At 45.6% G+C, this 25,849-nt stretch overlaps 1 protein-coding gene across 2 annotated transcripts in view; it reads left to right on the top strand.

The window, feature by feature from the left end:
* Positions 1-25,849, top strand: part of LOC109856406 (optomotor-blind protein-like) — a 74,247-nt gene that overhangs the window by 5,560 nt on the left and 42,838 nt on the right. Inside the window, exons 2-3 of one of the 2 annotated variants that reach the window (XM_020431663.1) lie at positions 16,249-16,362; positions 18,231-18,384. In XM_020431663.1, coding sequence (XP_020287252.1) covers positions 16,249-16,362; positions 18,231-18,384 — 268 coding nt within the window. Of the gene's footprint in view, positions 1-15,739; positions 15,854-16,248; positions 16,363-18,230; positions 18,394-25,849 lie in introns of both variants that reach the window. The other variant, XM_020431662.1, reaches the window with a different exon arrangement.

Raw genomic sequence — 25,849 nt, 5'->3', positions numbered from 1 at the left:
TTTTTTTTTTTTTTTTTTTTTTTTCAAGAGCGGAAACAACTTTGTCGCGATCGACTCGTCGAGCTTCGCGTGACGTTAATAAGGAAATCTCTCGTGTTGGGATATTGAAACCGACAGTTCATAACGGCGAGGCCGATGTTCCGGTTTTATTGCATTTTGAGACGCAATCGGAATCGAGAGTCTCGAATAGAGTTTCTCTCTCTCTCTTTCTTTCTCTCTCTTTCTTTCTCTCTCTCTATTGAATAGCTCTTCTTTTTTGCACCGCAAAATACTGGCCCCACTTTACATTCTTTAGGCGCTTTCCTCTTTCTCTCTGGGTCATGCTCTTTAAGAGCAAATGATGATCTGCGCGAGACGACTTTAAGCCTTCTCACGTTCCGCTAGTTTTTCCACCTGCGAAGTATGGTTTCTCGCAAAGAAAGAAAAGGAAGAGCGCGACCGTGTGAGTGAGGTTGATTTAAGAGAAACCATCTCAGTCTTCGATGTCGAAATTGCGCGATAAAAAAAAAAAAAAAAAAAAAAAAAACGAGAGGGGACAATACGCACGTTCGCGAGCCAAACACACACGTTGGCATCTACGCGCGCGACATATTCGTTGCGTTTATGTGCTCTTGAAGCCCGTAATATTTCCGTACCAGTTAAACGATTTCCGCGCATTCCGCCACGGCCGGTAATTACACAAATCAAAAACGAGGTAGAGAGGAGGAAGAAGAAATAATCACCGCGTTCTTGCATCACCGCTCATAAATATTAGCCAAAACGTCAATTCATTACCGCGCTCGGTAACGTGCCGCTGGCAGTTTGTCTCCAGCGGCTCTACATATCGACTACACCTTTCTCTCGCAGCACGACCTTGTGCTTACCTTGTGTATGTGTGTGTGTGTGCGCGCGCGCGCGCGCGTGCGAATCGCATGCGGACTACTATCGTCCGCGACAGAAAAAATCCACGAAGAGACGCTGAAGGCATAATTTCAGTTCGTTTCATTCACGATCGGACGTAACGACAGGTCGTTTCACGGCCGCTGTTACTCTGTGTGTATATGTGTGTGTGTGTGTGTGTGTCTTTCTTTCCGCGACGTTCACGTTTAAATACCGACGATTTCCCGGCGGCTCTTTATCTCGTTCCGTCTGTCACCGGTCGATGGGCTTTTTCGTGTCTTCAATCGTTTTCTTATTTTCTTTTTCGTTTTCTCTCTCGCCGCACTTTAGTGCGATTAAATTTTTTTTCTGCTCTCGCGCTTAATTAATTTCCTTTGATATTGCACACCGTCATTATTATTGAATTAAGTTATTATCGAATTCATTTTCAACATCGAGCTGGGCGTATCCATTCATTCATTCATTCAGTCTCTTTCAAGTCTTTATTTTTTTTTTCTTTTTTTTTTTTGTCCGTCTCCATGTTCCGCCTTCGTTTTTTTTCTCTCTCCCGGTTTCTTCTCTTCTTCGCTCTTCCTCTCGCACTCTGTCCGTCGACTTCGTCGTTTTTTTCATTTTATTCAAACACGAATGTCCTTATCTTCGACGGCACTTCGCGGCGTGTTTCAAGGCTACAAAAGCCCGTACACGCGATTACGAGATAGCGCATCGGCGGCATCGTATCGTTTCGCACGCGAAGCTGGTTTCGCGCCGCGCTCGACGTGACGCTCGAGAGAGTGCTGAACTCTCTTCCTCTCTCTCTCTTTCTCTCTCTCTATTTCTCTCGTGTTGTTTTAGAATGGTTTTCCTCGCGCTCCCAACTGTCCGGGTGGAAACCCGCACTTTTCGCACCCGCGCGCGCGGCGTTTTAACGATCGGTGCGAAACTCGGCGCGTGTCGCTCGCACGCAACTCAACATGTATATTCTGTATATTAATTGAATTTCCATTGTCGAGTTTTACTGTCCAACAATTAAATTTACCGCGAAATTAAAGTACGTCGAACAAAAAAAAAAATGGTTTGTCGCGAAATAAAAATAGAAGAGATAAAAGTCTCTAGTTAAAAAAAAATATATCTCTGTTATACACACACTCACACACACACACATAACGCTCTAACACAGCGTGGCAAACATATTTAGTTTTAGCTTAGTATTCCGAAACTTTGGAATTTTTATAGTAACAAAATATTCTTCGCACATTTGTTTAAATTGCGTACGTAAATCCTTCGCTTTGTGTTGGAAAATTCTTGGCACTTGCGTGTCACGAGCTCAAAAACTACTTACTCTGTTTCAATTAGCGGCCAGTATATATGTGTGTGTGCGTGTGTGTGTGCGTGTGTGTGACGACTGTAGAAGGTTATTATAAATGTATCGAAGTGAGAAGTAATGAAGCGTTAAACAGTCGCATAGTTTCCGACGACGCATTTGCATAGGCAACTGATAATAAAGTGTTGTCACGAGCAATTCGTCACATGTGGACAGTCTCGCGCGGTTACTCGCGCGATTTAAAGCAGAAAAGTTAATACCATTGTCGAGCGATTTGCGGAAAAATTGTATACAGATGAAGTTTGAAAATTCTTGAACGAAGCGCGCAATAAATTCCACAGTTCGTGTCAAGGGGACGGTCGTTTATTACGGTCTGACGATGGTATACATGTCGTTTGCGTAAGGACGCAAAGGTCGCGCCGTAAAGACGCTTGATGAACAACGGAATGATGCAAATGGCTCGCGGGATCGCGAGAAATCCATACGCGGAAGCGTCGAGAGAGGCCGCGGCATGCGTTCGCCGATAAATCGATCACTCACCGCGACGGTTGCGCGCAGAGAAAGCTCGGGTTAAGCGACTTGTCGTAATTTTCAGACAATTTCCCGTTCACCAAAATTTTTTTATTGATTATTTCCTCTTGACACATTTTATTGTGTGATCAGCAGAAATCGTGTAAAAGTTCTCGCACATCGACGAGCTATCATCGACGAGCCGATAGTGCTATCATTCGATATACATAGGTAGATTGTAAAATCCGTTATATCCTAGAACGAAATTCTATAGCCCTTTCTCGCATTACATCATATAATAATTCGTACGATATTCGAACACACGCTCGCTCGCGATCGGCGGCGGCCGTTGATCGATCACCGACGATCCATTGATCGGCGCGGCTGCCCTCACCTCGTTGTTGTCGAGCCGCGCGGAAAAGGCGATCGGATAGACGTTATCGGATCGAATTCCGCGCGAATAATATTAATTTAAAATTGCCGCGCGCGGGATTAAACAGCGATTGCGATCTGACGCGCGTCTCGGACAGGTGCGAGGGCTTTATTATCCGTCAAGAGTGAGAAAGAGTGCGATACACCTATTATAACGTCTTGCGATACAACATCTCAAGATCATCTTTTTTTTTCTTTTTTTTTTTTTTTAGACATACTTGAGCTCAAGAAAGGCGGGAATTGATGCTCGAAAATTTAACAAGCTATCGATACGAGCCTTCTTGTTGATATATATCGAGGCTAGTCAATCTTCTGACAATCCTTATTGTCGATGAAAGGCAAAGTAGCACTCTGCTAATTCAAATGCGCAATGCAAACTCGAGTGGATGGTCGGCAATAATACTTTTAGATCAGCACCTCAAGTTCGCAATAAGCCGCGCGATCGCGTTATCGGTTCTCGAACACGATAGGTGCGTCCGTGAAGTGTCTAATGAAACGTTTCGCGACACTTTTTCACATAGCGCGTTCGCTCGTCTGATCCGCGTGGAATCTGCATGCTTATCAATGCGAATGTGTAACAACACGCGCGCGCGGCGGCGGCGGCGGCGGCGGCGCGTTAATGGACGGTTTTACGTATTACGCGTGCATTACAGCCGGTTTAAATTCTGACGGACAGCGGCATTGTGAGTTCATTTTTATAATTACATAATGTCGGGGCTGATATGCGCGCGCGAAAAAAGGATAATTATACTTTCCGAGAGAACCTTGTCTCTCTCTCTTTCTCTCTTTTTCTCTTCATTTCTCGCTCGCACATATTGTTGCGCGGTTGCGTGTGTGGAAATAAAATTCGGTTATAGTGAAAAAATTATATACGCCAATTAGATGTAGAAAGCGGGAGAAGTAAAAAAAACTGTTAAATATTAATTAATTGAGTTTTCGACTTCAAAAATAATCAGATACCGTTCGCTGAAAAGTTTCAAACTGGGCGACTCGTTTAAAATTTCCGAGGGCAAACGCGAACGGAGAAAGAGAAAGAGAGAGAAAGAAAGAAAGAGGGAGAGAATATACGATATATACGGCAGGAAGGAAGGAAGGAAGGAAGGAGATCGCCGCGCGGTGGTCGACGGGCAATTTCTGAATGCAAATAACGGTGGTGTCGAAAGGGGCCTTGCGGATGAAAACGCGGGGAGGTGGTAGTATGCAAATAGAAAGCTGTTATGGGCGTCTTCTTCGCCTTCGGCCTAACCTACGCCACTTGAATATGACGCGCGATCCAACCCCTTTCTCACGGCGCGAAAAGTGTGAATTCAACGTGAAACGAGAAATGGATGCAAAGAAAGAGAGAGAGAGAGAAAGAGAGAGAGAAAGAGGACTTGAAATTGAGAATGTTGCGTTCGTCATTTTTTCAGTGACTTATTTCGAACCGCATCGTCGTCGTGCGCGGAGACCGTTTTTCTGACCTGAGGAAAGACACTTTGCGAGAGCAAAGCAATTAATCGAAGTGATTGATGTTATCTATTCGAAAAATCCAAGTTTATTTATCACATTAACGTTGTCAGAGAAAAAGAGAGTTAATTGACGGTGTATCTCCTCGCTTCGTTGAAAAAGAAAAGGAAAGAAAAAAAAAAAAACGAAACCGACTCAGTGTGTACCGATGGGCTGAAAGCGCGTCAAGCGATTTCCGAACATTATCGCGAGAGATCGCGTACTACGTACGTTGCGTACCTATCATAGACGCGATATTAAGCTGGCAGCGACAAGCTGGTTTTGATTAATTAGCACGATCCGCATGCGGGCAAATTAATCTCGCGCTTTATCTGGAGGACTTTAATAGGTACCTTCGCCATTCACCAGCTGCCGCTGCCACACGCTACACGGGATGCGGTTTAGCTCAACCTTCAACGGTCTACGGTTGATATTTCGCCAATCATCCGGACCGAAAGTTGTCGTTTTCTTTTGAAACAAAACGTTCGAAATTGGGAAGAGTTCGAAATCCGTTGAATCCGACATTTTCACGCGAGACAATAATTCTCTACGCTACGAGAATCTGTTTCACATTTTTATCACGTTACATTTACGACACCCGGTACGTGTCGATCGTGCGTCATTACGATCGAGCCGAGTTCTCCGGAGTTTCTCACACCTGAGTTGAAGAGCCGCAGGGGTGGGGGGAGACTAATAAGAAATCCTATAGGGGCGGCCGCATAGCGAGATCACAACGAAAGGAGCCTCGAACTCACACACTCGCGCACACGCACGCACACACACGCGAGCGCGCGCGTGCATCCTCGTGGATGTGTGCGGCGTGCACGCACGGACCCGGAGACGGGAGATATAATGATGGCCGTGGCGTGCCCTATAGCGTGTAAACCATAAGAGATAATGTAACAGTGGAAGTTCGGCTGGCGCCACTCGTTATTTATACAGTGTGGTCGGGCCAGAAAGAGCGTCGGGGGAGGGGGGGAGAGGGATTCCGAGATTTCTCGGGGCAGGGGGTGAAGGCCAGAGACGCCCACTAAATTATTATTTGTTCTCGGCGAGTCATAAACGCCCGGAATTATACCGGGGCTACCACGAAGTCCTCCGCGAAAACTTTGCTGTCTCCCTGCGAGCAGCAGGAAGTGACGTATGTACGTGAATCCATCGGCACTCGATTACAGGTGATCCCGTCCAGGAGAAGGACTTTTTGCGCGCTTCCAGAATTAGAACTTCTTTTTTAACGAAGCGTTAAAATATTGCTATTTTTTTTTTTTTTTAACGTGCGAAACAGGTTTCGTTCCGAAACAAAGCTTTTCCACTTCGTCCCGGATTTGTGAGCCGACCGCATATCACGCTCGTAATAAAAAAGAGCAAAAGGTTCGAAGAAGCTTTCTCGATGGGCGCGACTTGGCTGCACGCTCTCTCGGATCCTCGGTTAAAAAAGTTCTTCGCTGCGGGGGTTCCGCGGGAGGGAGATGCGCGGTTGTAGGATGTGAAAGAAGGGGTGGGAGAGAGAGAGGGAGGAGAAGCTCTCGAAACCCCGAGCGGCGACTATCGGTTTCCATATCGCGCCCGCTCATCTCTCTTTCGGGCTCCTCTACGCGGGCCCTACGGTGGAAAGGCGCATATAAACTCGGCCTTAACTGCTTTACGACGATCGTTTGTACCGATTTGTTCGACAAGACTCGCACACACAGTCGTGAGGGGGATGAATAGAGAGAGAAGAAGGGAGATGAAAGAGAGAAACGACTCTCCTCTCTTTCACGCGCGCTCTTTCTCTCTCTCTCTCTCTCTCTCTCTCTCTCTCTCTCTTTTCCTCATTTTTTTCACTGTCAGTTCTCTCTTTTCGCGGGAATAGATTTGTGCCCTGCCCTTCGTCGTCCCATAAACTCGGTCTCTCCTCTTTCCGCTTCCTTCTGCGTTCTCTCTCTCTCTCTTTCTCTCTCTCTCTCTCTTGTCTTTTACTCCCTTCTTCATCTTTTTCACCCATGTTTTACTTCCTTCTGACGTCGAGGCGCCGAGAATAGCGCGCTCATCGTTGTAAGGCGCGCCGATAAATTTGCGCAACAGCGTAAACAGATTAAAATAACGTCGGAGGTGCACGCGATAATTTTGTAACCGTACCGGCGGCAATTGACTCATCGAGAAACACGGGGGAAAAGAAGAATGACGGCGGCGGCGGCGGCGGCGGCGACGGCGGCGGTTGTTTGCGGCGTGTCCAATTTACGGTAAAGTTTGCGATGTAAAATTCGAGAGTGAGAGAATTTTTTAATTTCCTCCTCGCGCGGCGGCGGCTTTTACACGCGGTGAGAACGTGTCATGCGCCTTCTTTAAGACCGTATTTTATTATGCTTCTTGGTCTATAAAAGCGCGGAGAATGTAATAATCTTTGCGTCTGTAACGGGTGTTTCTGGAAGAAACTGATTCATATTCGTTCTCCTCCGTTACCAACGGAGGGGGGAATTACCGAATTGCAGTCGTCACGTGTGTTCGTAAAACCTTAAAACGAGGATAATAAAATATTTCGCACATGTAAATCTCTAAGTAAATAAACCGACTCACTTTTTATACGTCACGCGGACTCGTGTGACGTCAAAACAAATGACACAAATTGAACAAGTCATTATTTAATCCGAATTATCGCGGAATTATTATTTCGAGTGTCGTTCGCGCGCGCGAACGCATTTTTTGTTTCACGGATGACACGCGCGCGCGCGCGCGCGCAGAGAGATTTCGCGCGTCACCCGTTACGTGGACCGGACGCGGTCATTGGAAACGACGGCGGGGGGGAGATGAGAGAAGCAGAGGAGGACGATAAGGCGAGACAGAGATTGGCGGGCAGAGAAATAAATGGCCATGCAAAAGGGACGCGAGCAAATCATCAGTGGGCGCAGCGCGCTTAGCGATAAAATAAATTAACTCAAAGCTACCGGGTTGCGCGCGCGCGAAGATTCTTTCGGTGGCGCGTCTCCGGTCGCGTGTAATGACACGCCGTAAATAACGATTCCACCTTCGATTTATCGACGCGAGCGCTGCTGCGACGGGGGCGGGATGAGAGTACGTACGTACGTACGTACGTACATACATCGGGGTTCTCTCTTTCCCCTCTCATAAAAGCGACACACCGGTATGCGCGCGTTACAGTTGCCGAGGCAATGACGAGCATTATCCAGTCGCGTCGTTACGCCTTAGCGGGGTAACTACTCGCTTTCGTCCCGGCTAATAACGAGGCATCTTTTTCTACGGCCTCCGACCGTGACCCGAGCAAATCGTAACGATTAGTCGCGCAAAGTCGTAACGTTTCTCCGGCACATCGTTTGAATTTCTCGGGCGCGCGCCCCGCTCGGACGGAGATGCCAAAGAAACGTGCAAGCGAAAAGAACTCCGGGGCCTCTTTGCTTAATTGCGGCGCGCGTGAAACGTTAGAGAATATTCAGTCAGCCAGTAAAATCCGGAACAAAATGCCGCGCGTATTTTTACCGTTTTTATAATATAACGAAAGATAAGAGTTTGATTTGTTTGTTTTTTTTTTTAATTACAAATTTATTGCAAAATTTCGATAGACTTATTGCTTTTTTCGAAATTGGAAAACAAACGCGTGGTTAAGGGAGAAATTAACAAAACTTTTGAGAGCCGTGCACATGCGCCGGAGAAGCGCACGTGCACGATACGTTTAAAGTGTAAATTAATGCAAATATTAATTTAAATTAACCCATTTGCATCACAAAGAAAAGTCAAAAATTCGTTCTTATCACCAACATTTTTTTGGCCTGGTATAAATAATATGCGCTTTGGTGATAAATGTGCCTAAGTAAAATGCGCGCATATATGCGCTCTGGTGATAGTGGCCAGGCAAAATGCGCACATATATGCGCTTATGATGCAAATGGGTTAATTTCAATTCAAATTATAACGCACGCAAACAATTCGAAAAACTAATTGTAACAAAATGTTAATTATCGCATATTTGCATCGGTAACGCGAGAGCGTTACCGTCTTAGAATTATTGCCTTTCGGAAGCGCGAATACATCAGCGTGCATAATCAACCGTCGTAAATAAAGGACGACGATGGGTGCAGGGTGATACTCCTATCGGACGTTCGCGTCGTAAATCCGCGGTCGGTTTCATCGGACTAGCGGGGCGGGTGTATCTGCATCGAGATATCGGCGCGCGGCTACGACTCGCCGCGACAACGAGAAAGAGAAGAGGCAGAGATCGGCGGGGGACTTGCACCTGTGTGCGCGTCTCTCTTTTCTTTCCTCCTCCCCCGCCCCCCCTCTCTGATTTGTCGTCATTACTCATCGATACGATAACGAAAGAAGTGTTTCTTAGCTAAAGGAAGCGAGCCGTTTCTTGTATTTATATACTCCCGAACGAGCGGTTCTCTCAGATTTACGATATCTATACACGAATGAGATTGTTCGTTCCGTAGAAATTGCTCTTTGGTAAGTTTACGCGCGAGATAAGAGTGTCTTCGTTCTCCGTCTCTCTCTTTCTCCCGTTACACGTGAAATATCACGGGAATGACGGAACAACGAACGAACTAATGAATATCCGATAATCGACGAAGTCTCTCTGGTTCCTTTTGGGAAGTTTCGATAATTTGCATTTTACATTTAATAAATTTCTTATTAAATAATTTTCTATTTTACATTTAAAAGAAAATTACAATATATACACACGTGCGGATTTTTTTTTCTCTCTTTCTCTCTTTCTCTCTTATTTTTATCGAATATTTGTGATCAAGTGTTCGACGGGAAATTGCCTTTTGATCGGCAATCATCGCGACTATAGAAAGTCTCGACGCGCTGCGAACGTTTCATCGAACCTCTCGCACAGCCCCAGTGTGTAATGTATGTACGCGTATTCGATCGGCGTGCTTCCCCTCTTCTCCGACGCGTTTCTCCGTCTCTCCGGACGTTAACGAGGCAGAAGCCATAGGCTGAGGCACGAAATACCGAAAGAATAGCCCGAGGCTGCGCGTCTAGATCGGATCCTGCCGATAGAGCCGTAACGCCGAAAATTAGCGCCGTCCGAGAAACAAATACGGGGGGAGAGAAAGACAAGCGAGTTGTTTTACGAGACGCGCGACGAGGACGACGACGTTTGTCGTGAGTAAAAGAGAGAAAGAGAGAGAGAAAAGAGGAGAGACGTATACACATGTGCTGCACACGCTGCTGTTGTCGGCGAGAGGATGCGTGCACGAGTTATATCGTCGTCGTCGTCGTCGTCGTCGTTGTCGTCGTCGTGCTCTCGCACATCACCGCAGGCTCCTGAGGTTTCGTGGAAGCGATCTCTCGCTTCCACCTGCCAGACTCTTGCGGAAAGCGCGCCGGTACTCGGGGATGAATGTACTGGGTGTCCCGGAAGTGCATCTCTGCGGTTACACCCGAAACTGGCAAACCACTTCCGCGCGCGGAAGACGAAGGGAGCGCGCGAGAGAGTAAACGAGATGGGGAAAGTTGGAAGAAGAGAAACACATTGCGCAGCGACGTAAAATCGATGAAAATGATTGAGATGAGAAAAAAAAAATGACAAAACTTTCACGGAGCTCGTCTCTTTTTTTTTTTTTTTAAATTTATGTAAAAACGTACGCGCGCACGATTAATATCTAAAACGCGATTAAATTGACGAGCGCATTCGCATATACACGTCAGTCACAATTAAATTACGAGAAGATATGTATAATTTGAATTCTGCTATCGGCGCACACACGTGGGGATCGTACGTGTTAGATACGGAGAAAGGCGAGGCTGTCCAACGATAATTGCGATTATTAGCGATCGAGCGTCAGCTATGATTACCGCGTCGGTAAGGAACATAAATTACATATCGATTAAAAAGATTAGCATCTAGCAATTTATTAGCGATGGCGTCCGCGCGATACAGTCTCATCGGCGGCGCGCGCATCGATCGTGCAGACTCTCGAAAAAAATGGGAGTGCGCCATATGCCGTATGGGAATAAACGCGCGCGCGGTGTGTACTGTACAGAGGAAGAGGAAAAAGAAAGAAAAAGAGAGAGAGAGACAGAGAGAGAGAGAGAGAGAGAGAGAGAGAGAGAGAGAGAGAGAGAGAGATAGAGAGAGATTGCTGTGTGTAAAGCCCTTTGAACACTGTAGTAGCGAGACAAGGAATTACAAACGTGAAACGAGCGCCGGGGATGATCGAATGTCGGACGAAGCAGGTGCTTCCTATACACAAAGTTGCCCGTTTTGTATATATATATATATATATATATATATATATGTATATAAATATCTACCGCGCTTTATTTTGTATTCTATTCCGCTTTATCGCGCGCGATAGCCGCGGAATCAATCATAACGCCACGTATATCGCTGTACGATCGCTGTTATCGGTTTTTCAGATGTAATTGTGTCGTCGCGCACACGCTACATACTTAATAGCAATAATCGCGGAGAATAGGCGTGTAAAAACGCGAACGTGTGTGTAAAAACAAATGAGAAAATACACGCGCACGTGCGGGCGTGTGAGTACACGCGAATAATTGGCTCACATAGCTCTTCGTTTCGCGATCGCTATCGCAAATTTTTTTTTTTTTTTTTTTAACATAGATCGCGACATCGAATAGCTGGTTGCGTTTTCATCTCTATTTTTGTTGCAATCGTGGAATTATTCACACAGAATTATCTACAATTTGTAAACAATGTTAATCTTTTTGAGAAATTAATATTTGATCAGTTTTTGTTTTGACACACACACACACACACAGAGTACAAATATAATTTTATTGGCATCGCTGTGTGCGCGCAGACGATGATTATTACGACGATTATATTATTACCGTTTTCTCACACGTTGTATATTTTTTATTTTTTTACCTCGATTTCAAGAGAGATAAAAATCATAAAAAGAAGAACGCTTTTTTTTTTCGGCTACGATTTATCAAGCGTCCGCGATCGTTTTACGATGTAAGTTTTAGTATTATATTGCCGGGGCATGGACATATTTGACGCGGCGTCAACGGGGCCAACGCGGCTCGATCTAGCACCTAATTTCTTATTCCCGTCCGGCAGTTACATAAACTGTAATGAGAGAATACGAGGAGGGAGGGGATCGTATAAATGACGTCGATAAATATTTCTGATGACTTGACCCGTAAGAACCCCGTTCTTTCGGGTTTCAAAAATCCTTTTCCGTAATCTGCTACGTATGGGAGAAGAATGGCCATTAAATCTGGCCAGCCTCGATGATGATTCCTCGGACCTTTTTTCCGTCGCATTATTTTTGAGAAGACGTGTGTTCTCACGTCACCGATTAAATTTTAAAAAGTTTTGAACGGACGAACATTTTGAATCTTGCATTCCTGTTACACGTACGAAACTTAAAAAAAAAAAAGCAGGAAATCAGAAGAAAAACAATACATTTCACATAAAAAAAAAAGTTTTATACGACCAGCAAGAAAAATTCGCTGAGCAAAACTGAATTTTTTTGTTTCACTTCAACAAAATGTTTTGCTGGCGAAGCCACGAATTTAACAGATTTTTCTTGCCGTCCGTATACGTGGCAACTTAGCTTTCTTCTGTTATTTCAGCAAAAATTTTTTTCCGCGATCGTATTTTTTTTGTCCCACTTTTTTAATATTCATATCACGATCGTGATTTATCAACGTGTAACGAACGGCAGTGTCGCGCAATCCAATCGCGGCAGGACGTCCTCAATTTTAAATTCAAGAAATCTCGTAGTCTCGTATATATCAATCTCGAGAAACCACTTTCGATCGGTGGCCGAGTGTCTTATCAAGCTGTTTCGAGCTATGTGATACGTCGTTACTTGAGTATATGGTACGGCTGGGTAAGAAGCTGTCGCCAGTGGCGAGCGGGAGTTGTTCAAAGGCGCGTTTATCGGACAATTTACGGCTTTCAGCAGCCTGTTCTCGTACGATCGACAACGGTCGTCTGTAATTTGTTTACTCGTATTGTTATCGCTCATTAGCGGCTTCGCCGGTCACCAAAAGTTGTGGGCGCAACGGAAGAAGGGTCGTCGCGCGCGCGCGAGAAATCGGCGCCGCGCCACGATACGATTTCAAAATACGATAATGTATACATCCGCGTCGACTGTTTTTTTTTTTCCTCTCTTCAACTTTCCCCCGCTCGATCTCCGAGTGATATAGCGCTGGTAGGCGCTACTTAACAACGACGTTTCGGAGATCTGATGTTCAGATCTCCGAGAGAAAGATCTATCGTATACGTTGGCTCGCTCTTTACGTGTCCTCCGTGGTAATTAATTCTGGCGGCACGGATATGTATATATTTCGGATACGGCGGACTGTTTACACGTCTCAAGCTGATTTTTTAATCGATCGAAAAAAAAAAGAACAAAAAAAAGAATAAAACACACAGACGGATTGACGCGCTTGATTAATTTTTCGATAACGCGATATTTCGAACGTCGCGTAACGTTCGACGAAGAAGTTCGCAACGCGCCTGCCGTATATGTATGTTCTCGCGCTTTCTAATTATTTTTAAATCAAGGATATATATTAATGGAGATCTTTGGCGGATGTACTCACTCGTTTCGTGAATAAATTACCACGCCACGCGAGCGCGCGCTGGCTTCTAGGTCGGTCGTCATTAACGACATTTCCAATTTTTTACGCCGCGTATTGACGACCACCGCGCGTGTACAGTGTTTTTTTTTGTTTTTCCGAAACAAACAACAAACTATTTTCGCGCAGCGAAAAAAATAGTTAAAAAAAACAAAACAAAAAAAAAACCGATACTTTGCAGCGGTATGTATAATTGATTGATCGAATGTAAAGGACATCCGGCGCGTCCGGCCTCCGGCCATTTGCGATGCAGCGCTGACAGCATCTCGCTCGTCACGCTCGTCAGAGAGAGGATTGCCTGGACGCGCGTCCTCCCGCGGGATATTTTGGCTCACATAGCGCGGATAATCCGGCTTAGTGTCCTCCGCGATGTGAGCGAGAGACGGGAGGTGGTGTCGTCGTTGTCGTCGTCTGTCGTCGCGAGTTCCCCGTCTCGCTTTTTCTCGCTCGCGACGAAAATTTGACAAGGCCCGAAAGACGCGGTCTGTATCTCCAACTGGAGGAGGGGAAGGGAGGAGGAGACAGACAGTAGGCAGATGCTACTAGAAATCCCCGCGGTTGTTTGTGATGCCCCGCTTCATCTACTTTTTGGACACGTCGCGAGGCCCCGAGGATCCTTAAGTGCCCGCCTTCGGATCGATACCTAGCAATTCCAAGAATTTATGAGGTCTTTTACGGAACCGTCAATTAAATCCACCTTTCATTTTCTCATAATTTACAAAGCGGGGAAATTATTTTCAAATTCATTATCGTGCGATGCGCGGCGCAACCACGCTCTTGATGTCACTCGATTATACAATCGACTTAACGTTCACTTAATAACTGTGTGATAAACTTAATAGTCGGCTATTTAAAAATACTTAAAGAAAAAACGATTAAAATATAGGTACACTTTGATGCTTGCTTGTGTCAATGTAGCGCGAATGTAAAATGGTTTGTTTGTTAAAAACCGCGAGCTCGATCGAGTGCATCCTCGACCTTGAACCAGAGACCTTGGGATACGGAAAGACCGAGGGGTTTACAAATATCTTTTGTTTGCTGTCATTAACAGCCGAGTAGTACAGAGGTACTATACTGCCATAGAGGTGCGTACGTGACGCACACACACGCGCGCGCGCGCGCGCGCGCGGAGACGTCTTGTATAATCATCTACTTCGTATAATGTCCGTTCGCGCACTTCTTTTAGACTTGATAATTTTACGATGCCCAGTTATGTTAATGAGGTGTTTTGCCACATTACGAGTCGTGAGAAAGTATTTCTGTCGAAGTGCCACTAATATATGATGGCAAGTTTTGAGGTAACTTGAATTTCTTGCGTGCGATGAAATTTGGAAGATATATATTTATTACGCCAGAAAAAGAGAAGATTATTCGAATATTACTTCATTCAATTTCTACACGTTATGGTGCAAGTAGTAGACAAATGTTATAAATAATAGAATTAATTAGCAGGGCAATAATGAGCCATGGCAGGATGTTGTGCCGTAGAAAAATTAAAAAATGTAATTGAGACGTTTCGGCTCATTATTGCCCTGCTAATTAATTCTATTTATTGGAGTTACCAAAAGGAGCCGGAGGTCACACCTCATTTATCACTTATTTAGTTATAAATAATATTTGTCAGGTTGTAATAAATGAATGATGCAATGTTTGTGACATTAGTGCTGTTGCGTGTCGGGTAATTATTTATGAAGTACGTTACATTATCGAATTATGGTAACATGGTGCGAGTGTGAAATATTGAATGCGCGCGCGTAACAATATCGCACGAGGATTACCCCGGACCGCGCTTCGGCGACATTTTCGATCTTCAAAGACGTGGTTTTCTTTTTTGCGGCGATAGAAAAAAAGCTCGGAATTTTCCCACACCTTAACGACGTTTGATTCTTTGCGGAATCTCCGGGACTCGCGATTCTTCTCGGAGGAAGGAAGGAAGCAGCATTCGTCGCGCGACGTAATTTTCATTACGGAACGAACGAGGAGAGCTGGACGACGTGTGTCTCGCGTTTCGTTGCGAAAAAACGCGATTCCGCGCGACGATTTCCCAGATCTTGTCCGCGATGCGCCGCGCGCCTCTTCTTCGTCGGGTGAATATAATTCCTCGGAGGCGAGAGCGCCGACTCGATGATGCACCGACCGGGATGCGCAGCAGCAGCGGGCCGACTCTGGCCCGGGAAACGGGGTCCGGTTTTTATTCCAGGGGAACGCGGCCTCGGAAGCCAAGCGCGTCTGACAGCGGCCGGGATTGACTCGTGCACGTTTCTATTCCGACCTTTCAGGATTCTACCAGGTGTCGTCTACGTGACTCGCGCGTTCCTCGCGCGAAGCACCTCGTGATCTGAAGAGCAACTTCGGAGCTGCAGGATGGCGAATTCTTCGCGAATTCTTCGTTTTTTTTTTGTTTTTTCAGATCTATAACACATTTATGTACTTTTGTTTTCGCAATTTCTCCGAGAACTTCGCGAGCGATGTAGTTTGCACGAATAGTTTTAAGAATTAGTTTTAGCTCGAACTTAATCGAGCAAAGCGATCTAATCGAACTGTACATGTTGATCGGGGGTCTAGGCAGATGTTTCCTCAGATGAAGTTCCGAGTTTCCGGTCTAGACGCCAAGGCCAAGTATATCCTCCTGCTGGACATCGTTGCCGCCGACGACTACAGATACAAGTTTCACAACAGGTAGAGGTATTTGCGGGGATATTGTAGGGGCGAAGTGGAGGCACTTGCAAAACTCAAATTGCCGCGGACAGCTCGTGTTTTAAACGATCTCTCTTTCTCGCAAGTTTATTTCTCGCAAAATACAACAATTCGATGCTGTTTGTATTTATTTTCTTGTTCTTGTTTGTGCAAATGCTTAAAAATCCATTCGTCGAATGTCAAGTTTCTCGCGAGATCTTTAAAACTCGGTTGTCCGCGCAAAAAAAAAGATTTGTGTACGCACGGTTCCCTTTTTCCGTGAAAGAAAAAAAAGCAAAACGGAAGTTTTTGAAAAAAAAAAAAAAACTCAGCAGTGAACGACGAAACTAATGTGCGCTGTGCTTGTGTTTTTTTTGCGATCGCAAAATTGTTCGCAGACGCATGTTTCCCGCGTATAAAGTGAGGGTGTTCGGGTTAGACAAGCAGGCTAGCTACATACTTCTAATGGACATCGTGGCATCGGACGAATGCCGATATAAATTTCACAACAGGTGATATCCTTGACCCTGTGCGCGATCAAAACAATTCTGGATCATTCTTTGTCGATTTTCGAATTAAAAAAAAAAAAAAAAATTAGACATATCGATTCGAAAAAGAGGAACAGTTAAATATTTTGGTTTTTACACGGAAGTAGGTCAACAATGGAATTTTATAATTTTTGCGATCAATGATCCTGGATTGATTCTGATCCTCTTTCTTGACAATTAGTTTTTATCACAAGAAACTATATCCTCAATTGAGTGTGGAGCGTGCGCTGCGAACAATTCCTCATACTCGTCGAAACAAATTCGTTTCTGTTTTTACGCATTTTTGTTTTTTTTTGTTTTTTTTTGTTTTTTTTTGTTTTTACATCGCAAACTCGATCTCGCTTTAGATCCGATCGATTCGCATCGATCCGGCGTAACGAAAATTAACGACCACTTTTCTCGCAAAGTGGACAAACGTCTCTGAAACTTAACACAAATGTTTCAACAAAAGTATATATTCAACATTTAACATAAATGGTTCAGTCATGGGAGAATATTTAAATAAATAAAAAAAAAAGAAAAGGAATTATATATGATTGATCCCTTTTTACTCAAGTGCCACGTAGGGAAAGGACCTATGGGAAATTATTTCGACTTGTATGGGGATCGCAAGCCTTCACATTAGGTAAACGAGATGCCTCGCGATGAATTTGAAAATTCATTTTCTGTGTTTATAAATATTAAGTGTAACATAATTTTATAAATATTTTTCATAAACGCATAATAAAAATTTACGCTTTGACGACCCGTTTGTTATTTCACGTCACTCGCGATTGCAAAAAAGAAAAAAAAAAAGAGATTATTTCCACATATTTGTTCGTTTCAAGTTTCTCTTCAAGTTTTTGGCCCGGTGCAAATATTTACGTTTTAGCTGCGCAAAAGTGTGCAACCTGTTCCGTCCCCGCGTTACTTTCGCGCGCACTTCTCTCTCGAACGCGCGGAACTTTTTCGCAATCGAATGACGAATTCGCGCGTACCGACAGAGGGGACGACTCTTTCTCTCTCTTTTTCTCGATTAGCGCGCGCTCTCCACCTTCAAGAAAGAAAACTCTCTTCGGCGCGAGGCATCTCGGATACCGACGCGTTCCGACGATCGAAAACGCAGACCACAATGAACGATTACATCACGACGGCGACCGCAGCCACTTTGGAACTCGTCGAACGAGTTCTTCTTCTTCCTTCGGTCCTTCGCGCTCGAGTTTGACCCACCTGCGAAGAGACGAGAAAGACTACGAACGCCGCGCGGTGGACACGCCTCCCTTAAAAGACAACAATCGGCCGATGCTCGCGGCAGAGACGAAACCACTCGAGCCAACGAGGAACACGCTTCTCGAGATCCTCCTTTTGGCTCGTTCCAGATCATCGGGTTTTCGTCGTTTGCGAACGAAGGATGCGGGCGGGAGAGGGAGGGCGGGGAGAGAAAAGGGAGTTTACACCGGCATCCTTCTGGAGAAAATTGTTAGAATTCACCACCGAGATTATCGGAAAAGAAACGTCTCTAACTCGTCCCTGGCTCAAATTACGGTCGAGTCTAGTCTAGGATAGAAAAACTGCTTAATAAAGAGAAGCGGTCGGTAAAAAATTATAACGGAACGAATTTTAATCCAGTCTCTCTATCTGAATATTTCGCTTTCGGGGAGTAGTGCGCGTTGCGTTTATTTATTTTCTTGTGGTGGTCTGCGCGTTCTCGATCTCGCGGTGATTTATCTCTAACGATGAAGAAGATATCTCGTAGTCTTCGTCGTTCGCGAGACACGTTTTTTTTACGTTGCGGCGCAATTGCCCGGCCAATTTTCTAATATTTTGTTTTTACTGTGTTTGCGCGCGAGCAGTAGGTGGATGGTAGCGGGCAAGGCGGATCCGGAAATGCCGAAGAGGATGTACATACATCCGGACTCGCCCAGCAGCGGCGAGCAGTGGATGCAGAAGGTCGTGAGCTTTCACAAACTCAAGCTCACGAACAACATCAGCGACAAGCACGGCTTTGTAAGTACTGTACGTAACGCCAACAAAACAATTACTTACTTACTACTTAATCTTAAGCTTCGCTTCCTTAGTTTTGCAATTAATAATCGCTAACTTGAACCCGCCTGAATGCAGCCCGATATTAGCACAGGCCGATTCAACGTGCGTCCAAGAAATCTGGTCGCGATGTGATGATTGATGTGCAAATGCATGTTTTGTTTCTTCCGCGACGACACGTGATTGTCGTCGACGCGTTTTGCAAAAGTAAAAAAAAAAATACGACATCTTCAGGTATAATATCAATTGATTTCTGTATGCGCGGATGATGACGATGATAATCCACGCGTTAGTCGCTCTCGGGCGAGGAAGGTCGAGATTCGCGAGAGAGAGATCGGACAAGAAACCGGAAACGGAGCAGTCGCGTTCCTTTGCTACAGCCCTGAAGGAGATCCTGTCAGGCGCGCGCGATCGGATTTCCGCGCGGATACCTAACCGCAGCGTAATCCTGGGATTAAGTTATCGCGATGGATTTCGCCGTCAAGTAGTTTCGCTCGCTCTTTCTCTTTTTCTCTTTTTCTCTCTTTTTCTCTCTCTCTCTCTCTCTCTCTCTTTTCATACCCTTCCTCTCCCGCTTCTCTTGTTCGTCTTCTTCTTCTTCTCTATTAGCCTCTCGGCTGTCTGCTCCCTCGGATCCCTTCGGCGCTCTCGTCTTTTCTCTTTTCCTCTCCCGGACGAGAAGGGCGCGCGGAAGCCAGCATTAACTAAAGACGTAGCCTGTTGTACCTTCCCCTCCTCTCCCTTTCCGCAGCCATGGTGGTTCTGTCTCTTTTTCCTTGCTTCGTTCGTTTTTCTTTTTTTTTTGCGAATCCTTTTTGCGGCAACCCGTCGGCGCCCTTTGAAGGATCTTGCATCGCTGGCTCGTGAAATCTAGTCCTCCTTACCCAGAGTCCGCCGATGTCAATGGCTGGGCTGTCGCGCAGTGCGTGACAGACCGACCTTTGTTAAGACCACTCTTCCACCTCCTTCTTCCTTTCTTCCTTGCGATTCTCTTTCTCTCTTTCTCGTGTAACATAAAGCGAAGAGAGAGAAACGAAACAAGGAAGAGAGAAGGGGAATGAAGGGAAGAAAAAGAGAGAGAGAGAGAGCAGATTGTCGTCGAAAGGTAATGTGGCCACGACATTATGCATGGTTCACCTACATCGTGCGACAGGGCAGCAAGCGTGCGTCTTCCGCCCTTAAAGACACACACACACATACATACACACACACACACACTCTCTCTCTCTCTCTCAAACTGTCTATCTGGGAGCGCAGAGAGATCGGATCCAGTTTGTGCACGAGTCCAGAAAATGCCTCTCAAAAAAAAAAAAAAAAAAAAAAAAATCCACAGAACCCCTTCTCCAAGGGGCTAATAGACACGACGGCCCTTTTCATCTCTGGCCCACACAACCCTTTCCAGATTTACGAAAGATCTGGTCCGCGAGGGTCCTTTGAAGGATTATGTGTTTTTTCACGCTACCTCAAAAGCGAGTCTATAAAAGCGATCTCGTATGAATACTCGGTGGAGTACACACTCGTTAAGAAACGCGAGTATGGTTTATTTACTGACGCGCGGCGCTCACAAGAGGGATGCGTGACCTCTCTCCGCTCCCGCGCGCTACGAAAGCCGAAACAGTTTTTCCAAAGATTGTTCCAACGTTTAACCAGCGTTTTTGACACGCCGTTAACTCCCTGTGTGTGTGTTTACATAAATTCATTTAAAAAACGCGCCAAGGGGGATTGTTTGGTCAAGTTTAGAGAATCGTCATTCCTCCCCGAGAGATTTGACTTCGTGTTAGGTCCTAATTTTCGCAACCTTTTTTTCTGGCCGAGTTGGATTAGGTTAGGAAGAAGAAAAAACAATTAGCGCAAACAATACGCACACGCATACACACACACATACACACACACACACACACACACATATATGGAATCCTTTCGAGTTTAATCCCAAGCGTCTTGAGGGAAAGAACGGCGCACGATGCACCGGGCCCTTTGTGGGGAAATCCCGGCGGCGTGGCAAACAAAAACGAGACACTGCCGAGTCACGATCCTTCGAGATGTCTTCGTGGGCAAACCCAGGCGGAGGGCCTAGGCGAGAGTAAATATCGGTGAAAGGCCGTCGAGGACCGCAAACAGGACACACCGACGGTACGTCACCGAAAGCGAACCGGAGGCATCCCGTCGTGGCGACAACAGAGGCTGAAAAGGACCTCGTTGCTCCCGTTTTAAAGTGACACCGCGTGCGCTTCTTCAGGCGCTAGCGAGGGCATTTAGGCGTGGGAATGTTTGACAGGATGAAAGCGCGCGCGGGGCGAATCCCCTGAACACAAGCGAAAACACATACCGCCGCGTATAAACGCATCAATTAAGATACAGGGATGACACGCGTGTGCGAATTATTGGAGAAAAACAAACAACTTTGTTTGCGTAAATTAAAGTAAATAAAGTTTGCGAAAAAATAAAATTCCTCCAATTAATGCGGGCGCCGCCCGTTTCTGAATTACGCGTCTCGCTCTGGACCATTTTTTTCTTCGTTTTATCTAAGCCCCCCCCCCCCCGGGCGCAATTCGGTGGCGAGTTCGCGATACCGCCGTTTCTTTATTAATTATCGGCAATCGTCTTCTTCGGTTTCGCGACCGAGACGTGTTATCGTCGTCGTTACATCGGCTCGACGCTCTAATGAAGTAGTTCGATTCGGGCGATCGAAAAACAGCGCTCCGCGGGACACCCGAAATACTGGAAATACTGGAATCGCGAGCAACCTTCTCCTTAACTCACGATCTTCTTCACGTCTCGTTGTGATCGTCTCTCTTGAACGAGCGCGGCTCACGCGAGAACATTCACTTGCTCTTCGAAGAACGAAGCGCAAGTGAGAGATGCCCCAAGTCTCTCTCTTTCTCGACAAAATGCTCCCAGCAGTATCCAGTATGCGTTCCGTTCTTAATTCAGATGCTCTAACGACTTCATTGTTCTGACAGTTCTCGAACCCGCCAAGTCATATTTCTTCAGAGGAAACTATCGTTGTGTCATTTGCATGCAAATCCACCGAAGCGATTACTTACGTAACGTGGAAAATAAGCACTTGGATTTTTTTCTTCCTTAAATACCTCCCTGACATCTTAATCGATACGTTCGACGACGATTATTTTTACCGACACTTATCGCGCGCAATTCTCGAGAATACAGAGATATCGATACGTCGATTTATCTCTCTCGATTGTGTATAATAAATTATCTGTAAGACGCAAGTATTGCAAAAATTACATCGTTCGAGAGACAACAATGGTTCACAGCGATCTTTTGCTTGTGTTTTTTTTTTTTTGTTTTTTGTTTTTTGTTACTTCTCCGGATTGTAATATAACGCCGCGTCGCGTGACCCACATCTCAGCGAATGACATTCTGATGAATCCTCCCCGGCGAACGTATTGCGGAGGAACTATTTCGTAGGCGCGAAATTTCGGTATCGCGTTTCGAATACATGCCCGACATATCGCTCGGAATTCCACGGCCGAAATCAATTTCCAATTTTCGCCCGGTTCTGGCACATATGCCGCATACACACACACACACGCGCACGCACGCACACACAAATAGGCGCGTCTATATATTCGTGCGCGAGCGCAAAAAAAAAAAAAAAAAATGATCGAGAAAGCGGGGAAGAATTCCTTTTCCAATTTTCCGAAAAAAATTAAAATGGGGGAACAATCGGTCTGTGTCGGAACCGTGAGAGCGAGACCGAAACTCGATCAAATGTGCCTCGCAGCTTTAATTATCCAGCGCCCAGCGGCGGGGCTTATAGAAGCACGGTCGAACGGCTCTCGTGATTTGTTTAGTAATGGATACGTGCCTATATAGTACGTAGTGGTGTTTGTGTGTTAGTTGACATTCAGTGAAATAGCCGATGCCAGCTTATCCGAGATAACGTTTCTATTGGCGCGCTCGTCCCCTCTTGCGCTTTCCGATAATTTTTCTTTCGCGAAATTTCCATTTTTTTTTCTGTTGCGCGCAACTGCGGACTTTTTTCCCTCCCCAAAAACTACGTAACATTTAATGTTGTTCGCAATATTTCCGTTCGCGCGCGCGAACGTGGGTGTGTGTTGCGCGCGCGCGCGCGCGTGTGTGTGTGTGGATTATTTCAGAAAATAAAATTAACCGCGTACAAAATTACACGGTCGGTATGATATTGTACACGTGTATTTCACACACCGCGTGCAAACAGCGGACGGGCGGTTTTCCGTATCGGTCGCGGGATATTAGATCGTCGCCTCTCTGCCTCGGCCCGGCGCGTTGCGTGCGTCGCGTGCACGCACACGCACGTTCGTTCATTACGCGGACGGCATCGCGTGTCCCGAGGCGTCGCGTCTCGTTCATGCGTGCGTGTAAGCTTTCGATTCTACACCGCCGCCGGTGGCTCGGGGGCCATTTTGCTGTCCGAGGAACACCGATTCGATACGTGTCGCGGACATTAAAACCCGCGTCGCGCGGCCGCGTTTGTACGCCGCGACCTGTTGGATTATACTCACGAAAATCGCAACGAGAGAGATTGCGCGTGACTCGCTCCGTGCGGATTTTCGCGCGAACACGCATCGCAAATGCACTTGTGTGTCATTAGCTCTGCAGGAACGTGACATTTCAAGTAAATGATATTGTTCGTAATTTCGCGAAAAACTTTTACGAGTTACAAACGTCCGAGTTATGGTTCAACAACAAGTTGAATTGAAAGTTGAATATATTTTATATTTACATCTGAAACTCTCTAATCTCGAGAGAGAAGAAATATATATACTTCGATATAAACTTCAAATGTGTACTCGAGTGCGTAAAAAAAGTTCGCGAGGTCACAATGAGAGAACCGCGTTTCACACGAGGTGTTCACACAAACGATCGAGCTCCGTTAACGATCGCGATCGTCGCGACTTTGCGACTCCGCGCAAATTATTACGCAGTCCGTCCCGATTTTTTGCGCGTTCTGTCATTTATTTACGACGCGTATAAATTGGCGTTTAATATTTTTCGCATATCCGCGATCACGCCTCTGTGATATCCTTTCATCGCGCGAACGTCGGGATTCGCGCGTCGCTTTGTTGTTCTCGTTACTAGCTGTCCTTATTCCGCAACGGTATTTGCCTAATTATCGACGAGGTGTGTTGCTCTTTACGCTGCATTCACACGTTCGCGCTTTGTGAACGAACCGAAAATACTTTTCAAGTTTATTACACGGCTAATTGCGACACGCATTTATCTACGATTTGTGCGCGCGTCCTTTATGTCCGTCAAACCGGGCTTCGGTTCAAAGATAAATCCGCGTCTATCTAAAAAATCAAGTGCTAATTAGATGCTAATTAAATTCAAACATTTGGTGCTAGACTCGTTTGACGGAAGAAAATTTGAGTCAAGAGACGGACTTGACGTTTCTGATTTCTTTTTTGAAATATTTCTGGTTGCAAAACATTTGAAATAAACTACATCGTAATCAGGTGCTAATTAATTAAGTATTCTCATCCTAAAAATTAAGACAGAAATATGGCGATTGTTGTTGTTTTTTAATATTTATTTGCGAGACTTTAGATTTGCGAATTTTTGATCGATTTCCGCGCAAACTGTTCGAGTTCATCTGCTTCAATATTTTGTTATCTGAATTGTGACACTGAACAAGTCACATTTTATTTCGTTTGATCGTCTAATTCTTTTAACTACGATGTTTTTTTTTTTAATACTCTTGAAAGCGCGCGTCGACCAGTGTCTCGACTCGTGTCTGAACTTTTAGCCGAAAGATTTTTAACGAACGAAGTTATTGTGATTTTTTGTCCTTTAACGTAACTTGCACTTTTTGTTCATACATAAATAGCATTTGAGCAAACCTGCATTATAATACATTACGCTCGCTCCTTCAGACTCTTGCTACAAAAAAAAAAACAAAAAAAAAACAGCTCGTTTCGCACGCAGACATTACTAAATCATTTGCCCGTGGCTGCGTTTCGCACGCACTCTGCAAATTTCCCTGGGGGTTTGCCCTCCGGTAACAATCGAGCGCGAATTCTGCTATACGAATTCTAGTCGATACGGGAAAAAGAAAGGAACCTTCACTACGCGCCTCGGTTATCGCCTGTCGGGAGAGAGTCGATATTTTTATGTGAGCGATTATTGAAAGAAAAATTCTGCGGCTCTCTTTGTCCTCTGGCGTAACCCTTTTTCTCTTTCGCGATCGCGTTACGTCGTCGGCGCAGTTTTTTGCATCTGTGATCGGTGAGGGCGTGCCTGAATTCCTGAATTCTTAACGAACCAAAACTCCAGACACACACTCGTGTGTGCAAAGTCGAATCCTGGTGTGAAAAAAAAAAAAAACGTTATACGCAAGTATGTCGAAGCTGTTTCGTCGCCTCGACATCCTATACTTTCGACGTCGCGCATCGCTCATTTCGCACGGCTTCAACGTTTGCTCGAGAGACAGACACCCCCCGAATTAACGCAGCGCGCGCGCGTGAGCTGCTTCGTGGCGGCCTGATTTCGACATCTATCTTTCAAAATTGTAATGATTTACCGGGAGAAAAACACGTTGAGAGGAAGAGAAATTAAGCGGAGAGCGACCCTCGGATTAAACGCCGATTAACCATCGTGCATTCCGTATCAAGACATCATCGTGTATCATCCGCGTGCGCGCGCGCGCGCGCGGTCGGAGCGGTGGTGCCGGGCAATTTGCGTCCGTGTCGAGCGAGAAACGGGCGTGGAATCCGGTCGAGCCGCCGAGCACGGTGACTCCTGATCGTTATAATAAATGGGATAATGACATAACGGACGCGCACACACGCCAGGATCGTGATCGCGTTTGGTCCTAACGTCGTAATTATTGCTTTCGGAGCTCACTCCTCGTCCTCCCTCCTCTCGTGTTTTCTCGCGACTTTATGTATAAAACGAACGCTCGTCTCGGAAAGGGAAGACGCGCCACTAAGATGGCGCATCCCCGAGAGAGATAGATAGAGAAAGAGAAAGAGAAAGGGGTGAATGTTGTTTCGGGGGCAGCTACGTGCAAACGCGATGGTAAACCACGTTGCGGGTTACGTTTGCGGGTTTGTTTCTTAACACACTCGAGCGTATCTGATGTATATTAGATAAGCTCGCGAGGTGCAAAAGCACCGTGTACGCTCTCGCTTCTTGTTTTCCCTGAACTTTCGAAGCGAGTTGGTTTTTACAAACAAACTTTGTTCGCTCGCTCGACGCGTGTGTGTTTATCTCTTTGGTCTCGCGAAAACTCAAAGAAGGAAGTAGACGACGACGACCACGACCACGACACCTTGATAACACACAATCGCAACATTTGCGCACGTGAAGTGAACAAGTTGATGAGCAAAGAGACCAACTGTCGGTTTACTTCTTGATTTATTCATCAATCCTGTCCGGTTGTGTGCAAGTTGAGGTTTCTTGCGTGTGTAATTCTCTTTGCGAA

The sequence above is a fragment of the Pseudomyrmex gracilis genome, unplaced genomic scaffold (assembly GCF_002006095.1).
Source record: "Pseudomyrmex gracilis isolate BER0280 unplaced genomic scaffold, ASM200609v1 scaffold_117, whole genome shotgun sequence".
In the NCBI taxonomy this organism is placed as follows: Eukaryota; Metazoa; Arthropoda; class Insecta; order Hymenoptera; family Formicidae; genus Pseudomyrmex; species Pseudomyrmex gracilis.
This window is presented reverse-complemented; position numbering and strand designations above follow the sequence as displayed.